The 21,073-nt window shown below is 38.9% G+C and overlaps 1 protein-coding gene across 2 annotated transcripts in view; it reads left to right on the top strand.

The window, feature by feature from the left end:
* LOC150082086 (uncharacterized) overlaps nucleotides 1-13,141 on the top strand; it is a 93,913-nt gene extending 80,772 nt beyond the window's left edge. For both annotated transcript variants that reach the window (XM_090379097.1, XM_090379099.1), the window contains exon 2: nucleotides 10,488-13,141. In XM_090379097.1, coding sequence (XP_090235223.1) covers nucleotides 10,522-12,501 — 1,980 coding nt within the window. In that variant the 5' untranslated portion in view covers nucleotides 10,488-10,521 and the 3' untranslated portion in view covers nucleotides 12,502-13,141. The remainder of the gene's footprint in view (nucleotides 1-10,487) is intronic.
* The last annotated feature ends 7,932 nt before the right edge of the window (nucleotides 13,142-21,073 follow it).

Below are 21,073 nucleotides of genomic sequence, written 5' to 3'. Positions count from 1 at the left end.
TAATCTTTGCTTAAGAGAATAAATAGTTTTTTTTTTAAAGCCTTTGTTTATTGGAACTGCAGTGTTTATTTTCTAATTTATTAAAATTTGTAATTCAAATTAGAGTCATTTGATCTTATCTTGGAATGGTTTTTTGATTTCACTTAATTCTGTTCCAATTTTTAATCCTAGAGGTGCTTTGCATAGTTCTGCAGGTTTCCGCTGGGTGTCGCTTTTCCCCGAACAGCTATGCACTTACTTCAAGGTCGATGAATCGCCACTAAGTTCGAAAATCGATAAATATTCGAAACCCTCGCAGTAAGAAAGATATCTGTACTGCTCATGCGCACTAACTTAGGGTCGGAGCTCTATCATAAGGTCATCTGGTACAGAAGTATTTTTAACACCACCACCATCACCAGACGCTATTAATAATGAAGAGAACGGCAAAACACATAAAACATTCAGTTTTTATTCAACATATCTTCGTTTTTTTTTTCTTTTTCTTTTTTGGACTTTGGAGTAAGTTCATCGTACCTGTAATAGCTTTCCATTCTGCCTATTACAAAACCTTATCGATAAGAAAGTGGAAATGGGATGGCACGAGCGTTTCCGCTCTTACTCCTTTGTGGAAATTTTAATAGCAAAAACGTATCGAGTTCCGAGCAATATTTCCAGGAGGATTGTTCAGAATTGCTACATCTGATCAATATTGACTGATGTTCTTTTACATCCATCTTTTATTACTCACTGCCAGTTCGGATCCTCGCCAATATAATTTGCAAAGCAATGTCTTCCACTTTACAACTGAGTACCGGATAACAATTTTCATATTTACAAAAGTAACTCGTGTTACAAAGAAAGGGGGGGGGGAGTTCTTTTCACATGTACCTAACGAAGTCTAGAAATAACGTAAGAAAAGCGGTAAGCACGAAAAAATACAAATGCGTCACGAATTTGATAGCTTAGGTGATTCATTATTTTGGGCAAGCTCTAATATCAGCCATAGCGGCGACTGTCTATTACGTGCAGTCTGAGCGGCGCGCCTTTACGATAATAATGCCGATTTTAAAATTGTATAAAACTTCCTACGTGCCAAACTCAGTTTTTGCTGGATAGTTTGTTTGAGGGAGAACAATATTTTTTGTCTTCTCCTCTCTTTGGACTTTATGACTGGAAAACTAGCGCAACTTTTTTCCATTGATTATATTTCATTGTTGGATTACACGTGCAAACCACAGCAGTTGACTTTATCCATTGTTATTGCACGCGCAACCTCAGAAGTTGAATTTTTTTCATTGTTGGATTACACGTGCAACCTCAGAAGTTGAAATTTTTTCATTGTTGGATTACATGTGCAAAACACATCAGTTGACTTTATCCATTGTTATTACACGCGCAACCTCAGAAGTTGAATTTTTTTCATTGTTGGATTACACGTGCGAAACACAGCAGTTGACTTTATCCATTGTTGGATTACACGTGCGAAACACAGCAGTTGACTTTATCCATTGTTGGATTACACGTGCGAAACACAGCAGTTGACTTTATCCATTGTTGGATTACACGTGCAAAACACAGCAGTTGACATTATCCATTGTTGGATTACACGTGCAAAACACAGCAGTTGACGTTATCCATTGTTGGATTATACATGCAAAACACAGCAGTTGACGTTATCCATTGTTGGATTACACGTGCAGGACTTGAATTTTTTTCATTTTTGCTCCACGTACAACCACAGCAGCCAATTTTATAAGTAATGCAACCAGAGAAATGTAAATATTATAAAAAATAAGCACACAGATACCATATTTTCAATGAATGTAGTGTGAACACCATCAGAAGACTGGAGGAGAATCGTATGATCAATATTTTCTCTTCCACATAAGGATGAAAAATCCTTTCGATCAATAACTGAACTCGCGGCTTTGACTCCTCCCTTCGCTTTCTCCATTAATGTCTGCACTCTTCTCTTCATTTTCCTCCAGTGTGCATGCACTCACATCTGAATTGCGTACGCTTCATTTCGTTTCCTTTTCTGAGCCAAAGAATTTAATTACGTCCACAACTTCGTTCCACTTGGTAAGCGACTTCTTTAGCCCTTTATCGGGTGTAATCCATTGGCACGTGCACGTCTTAATGACATTAAGAACAAAGGAGACACATTTCTTTTTTTGTTGTTGTTGTTGTTGTTTTGTTGTCCCGCAGAAAAGCGTTTATGCGCACGTGCTGGAGAGGGGGAGGAGTTGTCTAGGCAACAAAAATTTGATTAATTACAATCGCAATTACACCCCGCACAAGAAATTCAGTCTTGGGATACGTAAAAGACGTCGACATTCTTACTCCACCGTCTTTTGGACGTATTTCTACACGCGTCCTCATTAGTTGTTCTAGAATCAGGAAGTCAGAGCAGATTCTTTCAGGGCATAAAGGTCTGGTTGTTGTATCAAGTGACGTCACCACATACTCCGAACTGGGATGTTAAGAGTCACTTGAGCGTGCCTAAAGCCCATTAACGGAAAGAATTTCCCAAATTAAAATATGTTCACTACTGAAATCTGTAGTGATGTTTACTCTTTAGAATGGTGATATCGTTGATTAACTTCTTCCTGACTTTTCTGCGTATTCCAGTAATCTTTGCTTCGCTCTCACCCGTCGACTACATGTACATCAAAATGTCCAAACATTTTGGTGTTGCATAGACATAGCAGTATGAATTTTATCATACTGTTAAGAAATTATATGTCAGCTTTCTTTAATTACCGTATTTTTCGGAGTATAAGACGTACCCAGGTTTTTGAAGGTGAATTTTGTGAAAAAAAATAACATTTTATTGAATAATATACGAATTCAAAGGTGCTTACTAAACAGAACAGAGTAGAATTAATCCCAAAAATTCTCTACTGTCACACTCGTCCTAGCTGATGTTATAATCTGAATTTTCACTTTCTACAAAAAAATGCTCTCGGGAATGGGACGCCAGGGCAACCTAGACATAGTACACCGGCGCCAGCCTGAACTGACCTTCGGCCAATGAGGGTAGGGTCGTGGCAGTGACATGGCTGACCCTCGCAGGTGAACCTAATAGCTGATTGATCCTGGCCGGGCCTTGCAGGACTACACATCTTATCAAAGCAGGGGCCAAAGTGGTGTGCTGAAACATATATATACGAAGGCCTAGCCACTTTAACTTTTTTTTTTTCTTTGATGAATTTAGTTTTTCAACTGCAATAAATATTTCTCCCTTCCACTTTCGATTATTTCAGTGCGCATTCCATCGAACGTTTTATCGAAATGTCCTGTGATTAACATTATTAAACCATCCATTTCCCCCCTCTTTCCCCATATATATAAATATAAAAATAATAAGTTAAGAGAAAGAGGGAAAGACAAAAAGAAAGAAAGGAAAGAATTGCTTCCATATATATTTAATCGTATACAACAGTGTTTCCCAACCTGGGGTCCGCAGCCCCAGTTTGGAATTTAAGTTGTTAAAGCCAGGTAATCCAATCTTCATGTGTGAATTGAGAAGAAAAAAAAAAAAAAACAAAATTAAATTCGAAACACATTGATTAAACATATTTTACCATGACACAATAATAATGCACGATTGCCATAACTAATCTATTTATGAAAGAAAAACTTATATAGATGATGACTTTCTACAGCAACAGCACTTCTAATAATTGCCTTAAGGCCAGAGGTGCGAAAATGCGCAACCACTTGAGTAATTCGACTGGGAACCAACAAGCTTAATTTGTTGAGGTAAGCTGGTGGATTACCACAAGAAGCGATGGCCAGTGCCCACACACTGTTATTGTACGCACTCCCATTAACTTTCATGATGCATTTAGGCTACCTGTGGCTGCTGGTCCCAGATAAGCATGCCATCTGTGTGCACGTAGGCTGTGAGCGTTGGATCTTAGGACGCTAAGGATCCCCAGCAGCACGTCACTGGGAGATCCCCTCACCACGTACAGGTGCCCACTTCGAGGAGTCCATTTCAGGTATTCAGTGTCACTACAGCTGCTATCTTGGTAGAAACAGAAGCACACTGTCTGTCTGTCTCGCGATATTTACAGCTTTTCCCTATCCTTCAATAACTTATAATAATCTCAGTAAGCCTTCTTCTCTGTAAGAAAATCAGTGAAGATGACGTAGAAAACATTAAATGATTTTCTTGGGATTCTCAGCCCATGGCGCATCCATTCCGACGTTATTCAATTGAAGAGGAGTTTAAGAATCCTTCATCGTAAATCCAAGATGATTCGAACCGAGACTAACCCCTCCAAACGAATAACGAGACCACTATTAAACCCACTGGGGTTCTATTCCACATTAAACATTTCTGCTTTTCTTAACTAGATTTTTTTTTCTTATCCTTCAATAACTTGCGCATGATATTAGGTAACTGGTTTAGTTAATTTAATAATGCATGCACCAGGTAGATAGTTTGCCACTTTCCTAAAAAATATCACTCTTTTATCGAAATAACAACAACAAAAAAGTTGAACAATGGCATGCTGGAAGAGCAAATTAATCTCAGCAAAGTTCTCGGAATCCTTGTGTCTCCACTAAATTGGATTTTCGACAAAAATAAGGTTGTGCGCTCTTTTCTTTCCAAAGCTAAATAACCACAGAAATAGGCTGGTAACTTCGCAGGAAACTTTGGTCCAAGAAAAAGATCGTAAAAAAATTAGCTGTAATCATGAACAGATTAAGGAAGGGATCATGGCCGAAAATCCTACGAAACAAAATTGCTTCTACGTTATTTAGTTGCAAATCAAGCCCAACATAACAGAAAAACTTTTCTGTGACTTAATTCTAGAAGCCAGCGTCAAAATCACGTGACTTATTTAGCCACATCAACTAGCCGCTCCTCAAAAAGCCAATTCAACACCAGAATAAAAAAAAAAATGCATCCATTACTGTATTCGAGAAAATTTCGACTTGCAGCGCCATCTGACGCGAAAATCAAAAACGTCAAGAGAAAACAGAAATTATTTAATATTAAATTGATTAGAGTTTGCATTTGATACTTCTTTGAAGACTTTAGCTCCTATTTTTGTACAAATCACTGAACCTAATAAATTTTTAAATACTTTTACAATAAAGTTACTAAAAAATAGTAACGTCATACGGAGATTTTTGTTAAATTTTTTAACTCTTTTTTTATGTGTAATAATCTCCAAAAAATGATTGCAAGTGCCCGAGCTGCCTACTTCCTTCTGTTTATTACTGAAAACACGATCAAATCGATTTAGCTAAAAGCATCGGCTGCCTGCGTGTTGCTTGAAGAAAATCGATTCCGAGTGCACATTGCAATAAGAATTCTACGCTACAGAATAAGTGCTTAAGAATTGTCAGAGCGATGCCAATAATTGTACCATACAGTTAAACATAAGTTCGCTTCGTTTGTAGAAATGTATGGAATAAAAAGGCGATAACCAGCCAACAAATGAACAGAAAGATTTAGTTATTTTAAACCTTAGAAGTGCTTTCTTTTCTGTACATGGAAAAATCCTTTACGTAACTCGAATTACAAAAATAAACGCCAGTTATAAGGATTCATTGTGAAATCAAGAGATAAAGACGAAACCTGATCTCGCTGAAGAATTAATTTCCCAATTGCTAGAAGTGGAAGATAAAAGAATGGAAAATACGAAACTCGAGAAATACAGCTACACCAAGTTGGTGGATCACTTACTATAAAAATAGTTATACGACGAAACTGTAAACTCCTTGTCACTGGATATTTCTGCCGGATTATAAAAAAGGAATTTTATTTCTCCAAATAAATTCTGAAAATAAAAGTATTTTCACACAAGGCAAAGTAAATAAAATGTATGAAGATTCTTTAAAACTGTCAAAAGTCACTCTGAGGCAAGTATGGCGAATAAGGATTAAGAATTGAAGATTTTTCCAAAATGGATGGCACAAAATGATGAGGAAATTTGTTGAGATTACTTGTAGTTCCATGCAGAAGGAGCCGTCCAATTGCAAAATCTGCTGTTGACGAAATTCCTGATTCTCTGCCTAAAGTACTTGGCCGCCATAGCCTAGTGGTTAAGCTTACAGGTGCGCAAATACACGTACCTTGAGTGACCGGGGTTCAAGCCCGTGACTGCTGAATACGGTGAACTCCTCTCACCGTTTGGTCGTCCCCGAGTATAAACAGAAAGTGTATTATTATTTATTACCGCACAGAAAGCCTATTCGTCAGCTAGTGCCAGAATAGTATTGCGACATCAAAATGTTCCATGGACAATGGCCTGCAAAGCAGGCCATTGTCCTTCCAGCAAAGGTTTCCTTACAATACCCATGTGGTCCTTTACTCCACTTGATCCCAGCAATGCAATGGCTTGGCTGTATGGTTTCCACTAGAATGAATGAAGGTGGATGATACGTGGCTTTGGAACATGTTACAGACCGATGAGGTTCTTTTCCAGCAAAGAGAAGTAACTCGATTTCCAGGAGACAAAAACCATGGAACTCTTGGCTGAGATCAACTAACTCAGTCACGTTGTGAAAAGAGTTCATAAAAATTCCTCACTGGCATTGGAACCAGAGGCGGACTGGCCATAAGACTTATGGCCAGTATATGAAAACTAAATACACAAAAATCATAACAAGAAAAATATGGATCTTCCTTATCCACAGTAATATATGAGTCAAGTCTTTTGGAAATGTTTTTTGTTTGCCTGTATAGTAGTCGCATCAACCCTGTTAGAGTTTGTTTGATAAAACCAGCACCACCAGGTTGCCCCTGCGGCTGGCAACCACTGTTCATATTCATACAGGGTAGTGTGGCCCCTGTGGTGTGGTTATCACAAGCGCGACTTCTGGGTATAGTATGTAGTAGAGGCGGTTGTATAGGCTTAACGGACACCTCTGAATTGTAGATTGTTAATCCCTTTAGTTCCTAATTCGTGTTAATTGGGCCACCCATGGATTCCCAGACTCTGTATAAGCCGAGACCCGACAACCTTAAAATTTAGTTTAATTTAGCAGTTGAAGAACGAAGTAAAAGTGTGATACGCAAGAGTGCACACATTGAAATAAATATAGGTACGTATCTTTGAAAGTAGTGTTGTAGTTTTTTTATTTTGTTGCAACAGCAAATTTAAATACAGTATATTAATGTTTCGTTATCCATTATGGCTGTGGCAACGTTTCCTTTACTGAAAGTTTCTCGCTCTTAAAATATGAATTGATTCGTGTGTACTTAGTTATTTAATTTTTATATTGAATCATTATCAGTTACATTACTCCTAAGCTATATTACTATAACTTCTTTTGAATTAAATATTTAAAATTGTCAATGAACAACGAATTAAATGAAGCAGTAATTAAAACAATGATATATTTAAAAATGCATTAATTTGGAAATTAAATGAAAAAAAAGCAATTTTCTTTCTTTAAAATTATTCTTTTAATAATAACTAATTAATTATAATTTACTTTCCCGAAAATGGTGTGCTATTTTAATGTCTTTAATATCTTTTAATAATAATAATAATAATAATAATAATTATTATTATTTTATTAGAGTATTATTATTTTATCAGACTAGTTGAACTTTAGAATTTCACTGTGAACGATTTAATTGAGATGAACTTTTAGAAGTATAGCTCTGAAAAAGCAGCTCTCTGAACAAAGAGGAATCACTTGTTTAAATTTCTTTTTTCGGAACTATCGATTTTATTATTTTTTAATTAAAAAGACTAAAATAATATTAATGTTAAAATAATTAAGACAAACGATCTCCACTTTCATATTTCTGTATTTTTTTTAAAAAGATATGTTGAATGATGAACAAAGCACACCACGGTCCAGCTCATATAGTAATTTTTCTACCAACTAATATATATGTCTATCGATTTTTGGCTATTGTAATTAAAAAGAGAAAGAAAAAAAAAAAGATCTCTTTTTGTGTAATTGCGTGGCACTGCAAAGCACGTTTTTAAACCATTTATAGATTTATTCCCTCCCTCAAACCTAAATGGCACACATAGGACCGGATCTAACATTCACTGAGTCCTGGTGCAAGAATTAATGTTGGGGATAAAATACGAGTAGGGCTGAGTGGCTCTCCTTTTGTTTGGATTTGGGGCCTTTCTTTAATATATAACCTGGGTGTGTTGCACTCGTGCTTCTCCTTAAACAAACAACGTACCCCGTGCTTTTATTTATCCACAAACCTAGCGATCACGCGAATTCAGTAAGTAAATAAAGGAATGTGAAAAGTGTGTTGCTACTTTACTCTCTATGGGTTATTCGGCTGATTTTAATAGATATCGATTATAATAATAATCGACCTCTGCGCTCGCTTCTTTTGATAAAATACAGCAGCTTTCGGCACTGTGTCTCTCTCTTCCTCAGCTATGAATACATAAATACGTTACATGTGGAAATCAAGAATCGTACTACGTGGTAATGCCAGATAAACAAAGCGCGTGCACGAGGTTTATCTAGCAAGACCACGCTAAAACAGGAGCTTCTTTTACCACAGTAAAACGTGCTTCTGTGACGTATTTTAGTATTTGTTACGTATTGCCACACAACCAACATCCCTCTTCTCCCATTGGCTAAATAAATATCATTAGTAGGAGAAAGTGGTTTAATTTGAACACGCTTGTTGAATAACACTTTTGTCTTGTGAAAATTCTTCTATTAAGAGGTTATTTATTTGGAAATCTAATGGGTGAGTACATTGAGTAGAATTAAAATTTAAGTGAAATACGTAAGATGTACAAAAATCGATTAATCTCTTCATTTTTATTTATTTTTCCCTCCTTTCCCTTCATCTAATTTTGTGGACGAATAGGCGTTATTGTAATCAAACTGTGTAAAAGTTACTGCTATTATTAGAGTACGTTTCGAACTCGGGAAAAAATCAATACGCGCTTATAGAAAGCGAGCTCATAGATTTTCCCCAGCCAGCTGTAATATTTCGGCCGCCCCTGAGAACCTTAATTTTTGCGTAGAAAGTAACGCTACGGTGATTCGTCAGATCCGATCGCTTCTGCTGTTTATCAACTGCACCCCGTTTTGCTGCTAGATAACTTGCGAAAGCTTTCTTGCATAAAATTTGAGACAGTTAATCATGAGGTATATGCAACTGCAGGCACGCTAATTTTGCACGCCACTGAGCAGTGTGCACGAAATGCCATCTTCAAGCACGTGTTCAATGTCTTGCCGAATTCTAAAAATCTGGCTGAATCATTAAAAGCCAAAAAAAAGAAAAAAAGAGCAGGAATGTAGATCCACCAATCATGCCTACAGTTAATATTATACACGATATTAAAAATAAAGATATAGCATTTTTTGCCCAGTTATTTTATTTAAAAAGTTTTAACCTTTAAGTTAATTGCTAATACTTTAATAAAATTAAATTTAGTTAAAAAATTAATCATTAAATTTAAATTTTTTTAGGCACCTTTTCTAAATTTTAAGATACTAATTATAAGTAAATGGATGAGAGAATAGATTAAGTTTTATTATTTTTGCCATGACCCGAGGATTCACTCCCCCTTCCCGATCACTTCTCTTAACTTCTTTTTTTCCATATCTGATGTTCCTTCTCTCGTTTATTCTCATTTCTACCCTCCAATAAGTTTAATCTCATTTCTGTCACCCTCTGTGTTCCTTCCTGCAAGAAGTGGCTCTGATGCTCAACGTCCTCATCAGTCTCTACACGACTAATTACGCTCGGAGTTGTGCTAACGACAACACTTTGGGAGGAAACATTATCATAATATCCATTACCTGAACACAAGTGAGATGTGATTTGCCCGCAAATCAATTCACACTTCACTCGTTTACCGCTGCTCGGCTTAGTAATAAGATAGCGATCGATCTGTCGGGAGAATATCCGGCTAACTTAGCATTAAATTCACTCGAAGCACGCAAGAAGTTGAGGAGATCGCAAATCGAGCAAACCCTATTAGATTTACCGTTCAATTTGAATTTCAAAAGTGTGTGGGTGTTGTTGTAGTAAGGTTTTAGGAGCATCAGCGACTAAGGCCATGTGTATATTGTCTGTAAATTGCGTATAGTGGTCGATTTTCTGTTTCCTGGACGAAAAACCCGAATTTCCAGATGAAAAAACCACGCTGCCCGCCCCTGAGACTGACTAACTCAGCCACTTGTGAAAAATACCCATAAAAGTCTCTCCCGTCATCGACAGGATTCGAACTGGTCTTTTACACCAGGTATGGGGGAGTACGACAATTCTACCAACTGTGCCACCCACAAGGGCTGAGTGGGTGTGTTCAGAGGTGGGTTAGCAGCAGGTTTATTTTTTTAATAAATTTTAAAACTGAAATAAGAATAATTTTACTTTATTAATTGGAATTATCTCACGTAGTCAAATATTTTCAATAAAATTATTGCATAATATTAGCAGAAGCGATAATGTAATATCATTTTTGAGAATGTCCGTGGCATTCCATCGAAGAAGCCTTTTTCTCTAACAATTCAATGTTTTTTCTTTCTCTGTGCAGTGCCTGATGTGGTGTATGAAGACGCCTCAGGAACATGGGGTCCATGCGACGCACATTCGTCATTCTAGCGTCGTTCGCAGTGTGTGCCATAGTGATCTTCGTATCCTACTCGACCGACCAGATCGGATTCGTGAGACCGTCCCAGGTGAAGTGGCTGGTCGACAAACACGGCTTCCTCGTGGACACCCCGGGTTGCCGTATACCGACGTGGGACCCATATGACGCGTCTGTCAGGCCGTTCATCGAAGCAGTGGTCGGATCGTACAAATGTCCCGGCCGACCGTCTTTCTTTAACATCAAACCGAATGCGGTGGTCAGCATCGACGAGACGATCCTACACTTCTATTATGGCCTGTCGAGAAACAACGTGTCGTGCACCTACAAAGCGATCCTCCGTGACCCCGGTACCGAAGACAAGCCCACAGACAGCAAGTTCAAGTTAGGTTCAACAACGCCATTGGTTTTCGACGTCCCGCTGAACGAAGACTTCATTCAGGTCACGTGTCTGGTTGGGGTGTGGCCCCCGTTTTTGGAATATCTGCCCCTGGTGCCCATAAAACCGGAAGTGGAAAAACGCTGCGAAAATGCCACGGCAAAACAGTCGTCCCCACCCCAGGAGAAGCTGAACGTGATCGTGGTTGGCATCGACTCCATTTCCAAACTGAACTTCATCCGCCACTTTCATAAAACTCGAAGATTTCTTACGGAGCAACTACCCGTGATCGAACTCCACGGATACAATAAAGTGGGGGACAACACCTTCCCCAATCTGGTGCCGTTTCTCACCGGACAGTTCGTGGAGTACTACTGGAACGAAAGCGTCCGCTATCACATGTTCTTCGACGACATTGACCTCATCTGGAAGAAATATTCCGAGCGAGGATTTCGCACCATGCTGGCTGAAGATGCCCCCAACATTGCCACCTTCAATTACCTCAAGAAGGGCTTTAAACAACCCCCCACCGATTACTACATCCGTCCTTTCTCTCTGGCGGTGGAACAGTCCCAGATGAAGGCCCAAAGCAAAGCTTACTGCTTCCAGTCCAAGATGGAGATCGAAGTCATGTTCGACTACCTGCGTAACTTCGTCTACACCATGCACGAGCGACCTTTCTTCGCTTTCACCTTCGTTGCGCGACTTACCCACGATAAGCTGAACGCAGCGGGTCACGCCGATGAGCCGACCTACCTGCTCTTAAGGGACCTTCACCAGTCCGGAGTACTGAATAGGAGCGTCTTAGTGTTCATGAGCGACCACGGAATCCGATTCGGACCGATCCGGCAGACGTACATCGGCAAGATCGAGGAGCGAATGCCGTTCATCTTTCTTCACTTTCCCCAGTGGTTTCTTACCCTCCACCCCACTTTCGCCAGCAATCTGAAGAGGAACGAGCATCGTCTCACCACGCCCTTCGACATCCACGCCACCCTAGTGCACCTACTGAATCTCACCGGCGATCCGCTCACCATCGCTGGTCGGGGCACGAGTTTATTCACCGAAGTCCCTCCCCGACGGACGTGCTCCGACGCTTCCATTCTGCCGCACTGGTGCGCTTGCCAAACACACACATCCGTGTCCGTAGACGACGCGATGGTGATTAGCGCCGCCGAAGCCCTCATCGACACCATTAACGAGTGGATGAAGGAATACGACGACAGGTGCGTGACCCTCAGAGTGGAGAAGATCTTGGACGCGCGCGTCGGTCGACCGAACGAGGAAGTGCTTCGCTTCGTACGACACGTCAACGACGTCATCAACAGGCACGTGCTTTTCGGCGACAAAGTGGACGCCCCCGTCGATTACCTGCTGACAATCAGCGCTTCTCCGAGTGGTGCGATGTTCGAAGGAACGGTGAGGTACGAAGACGACGATCGCACTTTTCGGGTCATGGACGACATCAGTCGAATCAATTTTTACGGTAACCAGTCGGCGTGCATCAGCAATTCGCGTCTTCGCAAGTTCTGTTACTGTCGGCAGGTTCTTCGCTCCATTGGCAACGTTTCGGACACATAATGTATCGGAGATGCCCCGTTGGAAACAAACTGAACCTCGTGATTGTGCGCAGTAAGATCCAATGACGTCATTATTTACTTCAGATAAGATGTGTTTGAAATGTATACATTGGTGGTGGTGCAGGAAAAGAGAGAATTTTAAGCATCGAGATGATGCGTTTTGTGCTGCGTTTCATAATAAAAACAAGACTGATTGTCTAAGAAAAAAAGAAAAAGAAAAAGAACAGCTTGTATACAAAAGTATCTAGTCGTGCATTCTTTTTTTATAATGTTCTAGTATTTCATGCGGGTCTTATCAACAAAGCTTCCACGTTGCATTTATATATTTGTTTTTCACGGATCGATGTTATCATTTTGTGTACAAGTAGTCACCAAGAGTGTGCGTGCGTGCGTGTGTGTGTGTTCACTGCAGCTGTGTTTAGTTCCAGTGCACCAAAAATTAAAATGCCGAGTGTGGGTTCTTTTTTTTTTTTTTCTCCCCAAAAAAGAGAGCATTGCTCAGGATATTTCCTGGTCAATGGAATATACATTTTGTAAATAGTGAGTGTTTCCTTATGAAGTGTAATTAATTTGTGCCAAAACCGAAATAAAAATTCATTTTATTAGCAAATATAACCGCTGTTATTGTGGTCAAACTTGATCCAGGCACTGCTTTGTTTTTGATTGTATTCATTGATATTTCATGTAGATCTGGAAGCGATGGAGATAAAGTTGTTTTTGTTTTTAAGACCTGTCTTCCTTATTTCATCTCAAGAAATTATATCATATATTTCCCATCCATTATTGATATACTAATAAGTATTCTTAATGCATTTTTTTTATATATAATCATCTCGAACAATCAAAATTATGTTGTTCAAAGTATGGGATGTGTGGTGGCGCCATCTAGTAGTGCTGGTTCTAAAAAATGCTGAACTTTTCTTTCATTCGCTTAGTATTTTTCCTCAGCTTCTGATTGCCATTATTATTCAACCAAAAATATGTTGTTAAATCTAATAAACTTCATTATTCTCATTAAATTAATAACTTCTTAGAAAACAAATAATTAAATCACCGTTTCTTCAATATTATTCTCAATTATATTATTTATTATTTTTTTTTAAATCCTTTTATATAAAACTACGAGTGGTTAACAATTGCGACAGCTGTTTGAAACGATTGCCAAACAATATTATGTAATATATACATAAATATATTTGAATATTTATATTATATTCTGTATATTTCGAATGTTTAAAATATCTTTTCTTCAATATTTTAAGGTACAGATTTATATATATGTTTTAGTTTCAAATTTATCTAAATAAAAATGAATCGCAGCATTTTTCTCACACCACTTATATCCTACAAAGCAAGATAAAATAGGGAGGTTGAAAAGAAAAAGGTTTCAAAGTTTACCTGAGAGATGGCGCTGTTAACGTACATGATTTAAAATCGTTATAAATCAATATTGACAAATCTGCATTAAGCATCGCCTGAAGTAAATTTGATGTTTAATATATAACACAAAACCTTCTTAAAAAATAAAAATGAATAATTATTTTTAAGTGCTTTATTGTCATTTAAAATAATTCTGCATATTTATCAGCCAGAAAAAAAAAAAAAAGCAAGATTTTGGCAAACTTTCAAGAACAACAACTTATAATATTTTATGCAATGTAGAGGAGGCCCTTTATAATTCTTAATTCACTTTTGAAATCACTGGTAATAAATGGATATTAAATCAATCACTTTTATTCTTTCTCTTAAAATCATTTGAGATTAAAAGGGGTATTTAGAACGCGACCGATAAAAATGCAATGATTAATAGGGGATGGTATTTAATAGGCAGTCGCTTAAAGCGAGTTTCACAGTACATAGGAAGATTATCATAATCCCAAAGTGATAAATGAATTAGGAATTAATATAATATTCATACGAGGAGTATAATTTTAAACATTTGTTTTGAAAATAAAGAGTAAAAATTTAATTGTATTTTAAGCAGAACCATCCTTATCAAAGGACTGCCCATTGATTCCTTGATACTTGCCCATTGAGTCGTTGGTCTTCTTCGTTTTTTTTTTAATAATGAGAGATTTACTACAGTAATTTGTTATATTTTATTAAACTGGGCCTTTCATATTCCAGCATGATAATGTCCCTCTTCCCTCCTACAACTGGGTTTGCAAAGCTACAGTCCTGATCTGAATCTTATAAAACACATGAAACTTGGACTGTAATTAACAGACCAATTATTTTTCAAACGTATGTAGGAACTGCTAGGCTTCAATTGAGGAAATTTGTTAATCTCTTGCAAAATAAGGGATTCGTCTCTTTTAAGTACTGTATATGAAAAAAGGCATTTTCAATTGGTCGCCCTGGGTTTTGTACACTCGCACCAATCTTATAGCCAACCATGGATGAAAACAGATCAATACCGCGTTATGACTATTAATTACTCGTCTCATGTTCAATAATTCTCTTTAGAATTGAAGGTTTTAACAATTTACAGGTTACCCAAGGTTGAAGCGATCGATTAGAGTCCACATGGCTTTATGCTGTAGGCGTTCCTACTCTTCCTAATTGGTTCCTTTATTACTACCCAGAACGCGCTTAGAACGTACACAAAACAACGACCAGCACTCCTTTGAATGTCTGCACGCAAAAGTTAGAAGCAACCACGCTGAAAAATTAATGTTTGCAGCTACTGGAGGCTTTCCCACGCATAAGAAGCAGCATTTTATTCTTGCGATAAATCAATGGAAATAAATTAACGACCCCAACTTAAAAAATTAAGTCCAAATTTTTGAAAATAACTTTGAAAGGTTCGTTTCAGTTTTGCAAACTATTTATCACTAGTGAATCTAACGTTTGAAAGTAACTACATTTATTATCTTGCTCTCACACAAAAAAATAATACCACCATCATTAAAGTTAATTGCTTTCTGGCATGGAAAATCGATTAGTTGTTTGATATTTAACAGGAACTGCGAAGGTGTTTGTTAAATCAAGGATAGTTTTTTCGTTGGAGCCGCAAAGACTCCTCTCTGGCATCATAGCATTGGAGAAGAGAGGGAATGAAAATGTTGAATTCATGACGACCAACAACTCATTGCCATAATTACTTCGAACTTCATTGTTGGGAGGATGAATTGAGGCAGGTAATGTTCTCTAGAAAGCATCCTTGATCGTCCGATCTGAACCATGTGTAGCGTACTCTGCTGCTCCATAAGAATCTTTCCTTGTTTTCATAATCCAGTTTAAGATTGGTAACTTACCACTCTAAGCAACAATTGGCTTTAAGCTACGGATCGTGGGCTGGGTGGCTCTGAAAGCTCAGATCAATCTACTAACTACAAACTCGCTGTTTGAGGCACCAAAGCAGAACAATCACTACCTTTCGCTTGGAAAGATCTGTGTCCTCGTGGGAAAACCACCTATCTTCACTAATTGTGAAGATGATGCCAGATTACAACATTTTACTGAAAGCTTTCCAAAAGACGGATCAATCTGTTTAAGATTGATCCCTCTTTTAGAAAAAGCTGCAAAGAGGAATAGGCCCAAGTGTTTGAAGAAGAATCATCCACTGGCATTCTTCTCAAAATTAGTAGTAGCTTTTTCTGCCACTATATTTAGTATTGCTCTAAGTCAGTGAGCAAAAATCCTCTGGAAGATTTGAACCTAGCTCTATCATTTTCTTGCTGTGGAGTGATGAAGATTGCTAATTTGTGCATAGCCCATCGAAGAAGCCAGTAATCGTCAGATTTGATAGTCTTCAGCATAGAGGGGCAGATGATGTCCAAATTTCTGTTCCATAAGTAAGTGCTGGTTGAATCTGTCGATAAATGTATTGCAGAGTGACGGTTGGCTCTGAGACAATCAAAAGATGCTGTTTTGTTGGTGAAATATAAACTTGGAGTCAAAAATTACTACGAGGTCTTTACAAGAGCACTACTATTGAGGCTTCATGCAGGACAGAGTTCCACTGAGTTGATTTCTTAGCGTTTACACAATAAGCGCAGATTTGTTTGGATTCACATAAAGATGAAAATCTTACAAGATATGATACGAAGTCTTGAAGATTTTTTTATTTTTTTATTTTTATTAAAAATAAAGGCGGCACCCAAAACAACTCTCAACTGAGTACCTTACATATATTTCATAAAATAAATAAATAAATAAATAAACATTATAAAATCATAAAATATATAAATAAAAAACAACACAAAATTTACACTAAGAATTTTACCAAGGACTCTAACATCATAAACAGACTTTTAAAACTAACTATTGTCCAGGTCTTCTTGGTAAAACGAATCTTCTTATTGTCCAATTTTATCTTCAGACTTGATTGATCTGGGGCAGAACCGGGTTCGCCCTCAGAATAAGCCTCTTCCAAGCAAAAATTCCTTTTGCAAAAGCCTGGAGTACTGCAAGATTACTTAGTGCTTGAATTAGTTGTTCCGCTGCAGTTGGGGAGAATCCCTGGACGTTATTCCTCAGCTGTTCTCTGGATTCATCATATATTGCACAGTCGAAGAGTGTGAGGGACCAGTTCTCCTTCGCTCCACAGAAACAGAGGTCTGACTGTGTAAGCCTAAATTGAAACAATTTGTCATTGAGGGCCCCATGTATGTCTTGTGACTAGATAGGTTTCCATCGTGAGAGTAAACCATTTCGTAACAGATTTCGCCATGGCAAAAGTAATCCAGTATGAAGTTTTTCGTGACTAGTCCCTTGTTGGTTGTGTCCCCTCGTATCTGCCATATATGAAATAGCTCATTATAGGAGCGCAGCCACTTTCTTTTCACGTTCGTGTCTAAGTTAAGGTGAATGCTTAGGATTTCTGCAGGGATCCTCTTCCGTATTCTGTAGTATAGTACCCGATAAACTACAATGAGGTCCAGTGGAAGAACTTCTGCAATAACTTGTGTTGCCACTGTGGAGACCATTCTGCAGATCGGATTGATGGCCAGGAGAAGTCCTCGTTGGACAGAGTCAAGCGTCAACTGCCCGATGAAACCACGCCCCTGCAGCGAACGTGACTATGGAGAGAAACACCGCCTTGTAGTAAAGGAGTATTGTGCGCTTGGAGAACACCAGTCACTCCTGGAGATACTGACTATTGAGGCTGAGAAGTTTTTTACTTTTATGTTGAGATTCTGAAGATGAGGGAGGAAAGTAAGTCTATGGTCAATGATGACCCCTAGGACTCGGGTTTGGGTCACAAGAGGTAACTCCGTGCCTTGGATTTTAACCTGGGGGGGGGTGCTTTCAAAGGTTGAGTTTGGCTCCAAAGATCATCATATTGATTTTTGTTCAATTGATTCGGAGTTACTGGTTTGAGTCCAGTCGGAAAGATCGTCAAGAACGTGGCTTGTAGTGGTTTCAAGGGCTCGCCGAGAGCAGCCCGAGAAGATGGTGAGATCGTCTGCGAATGCAATGACGTTGGTACTGTCGAAGCTGCGGCGAAGCCAGTCCTGAAGAACCAGGTTCCAGATTAAAGGGCCCAATACGGAACCCTGTGCGCATCCTCTGTAAATTGGTCGTGTTGGTTGCCTATGTCTTGCTGCACTGTAACGGTTCTGTTGGTGAAGTAGCTCCTGATTAACAAGTAGAGTTGTGGTGGGCAATCGGCAGAGCGCAGCCTCTCAAGAGCGCTGTCCCAACATACCCAGTATAAAGCTCCCTCAAAGTCTATATAGACGGCCAGTTCGTACTTGGCCCTTGAGGTCTCCAGATGGAGTATTATATCTGAGAGTGCATCCTCATAGGAGCGACTTTGTGTGAAGCCATATTGCAAAGGAGAGATAAGTCCTTTGTCTTGAAATAAGCTTACAATTTTTATGGCTATGAGTCGTTCAAGAATTTTACCAGGTTAAAAAGGAAAAGTAAGTTCTCTGGTTTCAGTTTCAACACATTTTGTATGAATGCATACTCAATAAGATCAATGCCGGGGCATTTATTCAGGTAGATTCTGGTCATTACTGTCTCAAGTTCTTCGGGTGTAAAAGGTTCATCAGGTGAGGTTGATGTGTAGAGAGAATTTCTTCTTCTGATATCTGCATGTTCAGGTTGAACTTCCATTGAACTGAGCCAAAGACATCCGGGATGTATGTCTTCCCCTGGAGTCTTGAAGATTAATTTGGCAAACACTGCTAGATTACTGTATCTTTCCAGGTAACAATCTTCACATCGGCCTTCGGGTGGCAGTTTGCAGACTCGCCGTGGTCCTTACATCGGGTGGAAAAGATGAGTTCGAATCCCGTCGATGACCTGAGGTTTTTATGGGTTTCTTTCAAAAATGACTGAGTTAGTTGATCTCAGTCGAGGAGAGCATGATTTTTGCCCAGAAACTGGGGTTTTGCATCCAACAAACAGGCAACTCGACCACAGAACACACGCAATTTATATCATATTATATACATTGCGATATGGCCTAAGTTGCTGATGCACCTTAAACCCTACGACAACTGACATCTTCACATTGTCTTGCTTGTGAATTCCGCCCACTAGCGCAAAAATGGATAAAAAGTGGGTGAATGAAATTTATTTATTATTATTATTTTTTTTAATGAAAGCCCCAAAACGAGAGGTATTAGAACCTATAGTACTTAGTAACTTGCTTGGGTTGGAGGTTGAGAAGAGGAAAGAAGATATTTGCTGACATTAAACTTGAATGTAGACTGTAATTTTCAGGAAATACGTATGAAGGAAGGTTGTTCCAGAAAACGGCAGTTGAATGAATAAATGAGGAAGATGAGAGTTGGTTCTGTGAGTTTGAAGTTGGACAGTAAATGGATGTTGGCTGGTGGCAGCACGTGTTCGGACTGTTTTGAAAGAGAGAGCGGGAATTATAGACGCCAATTCAGAAGAACAGCGCCCATGGAAGTATCTGAAGAAGAGGCATGCAGCAGAAACAGTACGTCTATGAGACAGCGAGTGGAGAGACTCTGTTAGAGATGAATCATTAATTAACCTAACTGCCCTCTTCTCAATGGAATCAAGAAGCCCGAGAGAGGTTTTGGGGGCACCACCCCAGATGTGGGAACAATATTCCATGGCAGGGCGGATTTGTGATTTATACAGAGTGAGCAGCTGTTTGGAAGAAAAGTAACGCCGAGAGCGAAAGAGAAAACCAAGTTTTTTAGATGCAGAGGAAGCAATATTTGTAATGTGCTTGTGCCAAGAGAGATTAGAAGTCAGGGCAATCCCCAAAAGAGATATATCATTTTTCCTAGAAAACGGAGTGTCACTAAAGATAAGCATAGGAGCAGAAGGATCCTTTTTGCGAGATATAAGACAAGATTGAGTTTTAGAGGGGTTGAAAACAACTAAGTTGTCTTTGCCCCACTGGAGAATTACCTGAAGATCGGCATTTAAGGAATTGGTAGCAGATTCGAGAAGTTGAACCTGATTGAGCAGGACAAGGTTTCTCAAAATGGAAAGTGGAATTCAATATGCTATCATCGGAAAAACTATGGATAGGATTTCTTGTCAATGGAAGAAGGTCATTAATATACAAGAGGAAGAGAGTGGGGGAAAGAACTGAACCTTGAGGGACACCGGCATTAGTGGAGACGTCAGAAGACTGATAGCCATCTGCCATCACCGTCAGTGAGCGATTAGAGAGAAAACTGGATAACCAATTACAAAAACAGTTGGCAAACCATAAGATGGAAGCTTGTTAAGAAGACTTATGCCAAATAAGATCTAAAGCCTTTAAGATGTCAAGAGCAACTGTGTTTCACCGAACTTTTCCATTGAATTTGTACATAGATGGGTAACATAAGCCAGAATATCACCAGTGGATGGACACTGACGGAATTCGCATTGGCGATCGTTGATCAGACGGAAGGTTTCCAGGTAGTTTAAGAGTTGGCAGTTAATTGATTTCTCCATTACTTTAGAAAGAGTAGAAGTAATTGCAATGCGACGATAATTGGATGGGAGGGATTTGTCGCCCTTTTTAGGAACTGACTGGATACGAGCAAATTTCCAAGCAGAAGGAAAAACACCTTTGGAATAAGAACGTGAAAAAAGGCGGCAAAGAACAGGAGTAAGTTCAGGAGCACAGATTTTGAGAACAAGTGGAGAAATACCATCAGGACCTGGAGCTTTCTTAGCATCGACATTCATCAAAATCCTTCTGATATCCTTTTGACGGAAGACCACAGGAGGCATTAAATGGAATGTGTTGGGAATGGTGGGAGGTGTTTTATCAAGATCATTAATACATGAGCTGGAAGAAAAATGGGATGCTAACAGGTCAGCTTTTTCCTTGGCCGAAGTGACAACAGAACAGTTTGGTTTTGACAGAGGTGGGCTAAAGTTGCGGCCAATTGCTTTGGCAAGAGACCAGAATGCTCGGCTACGATTAGGGCAAGAAGCCAGTTTTCTACTCTTAGCCTGTTCAAACTCTAGGTTGGACTGATTAATAACTGCTTTACAATTGTTGCGAGCTTTGGTGTGGGCAGAAAATGAAGCTGAAGAATTAGAAACAAGACATTAGGATATACATCATTCTTCTCTTGAATAGTCTTAGCACATTTATTGGAAAACCAAGGTTTAGATAAAGGACGAGATTTTAAAGT

This window comes from Mastigoproctus giganteus, chromosome 8, assembly GCF_048544385.1.
Source record: "Mastigoproctus giganteus isolate SK-2022 chromosome 8, ASM4854438v1, whole genome shotgun sequence".
NCBI classification, from domain to species: domain Eukaryota; kingdom Metazoa; phylum Arthropoda; class Arachnida; order Uropygi; family Thelyphonidae; genus Mastigoproctus; species Mastigoproctus giganteus.
This window is presented reverse-complemented; position numbering and strand designations above follow the sequence as displayed.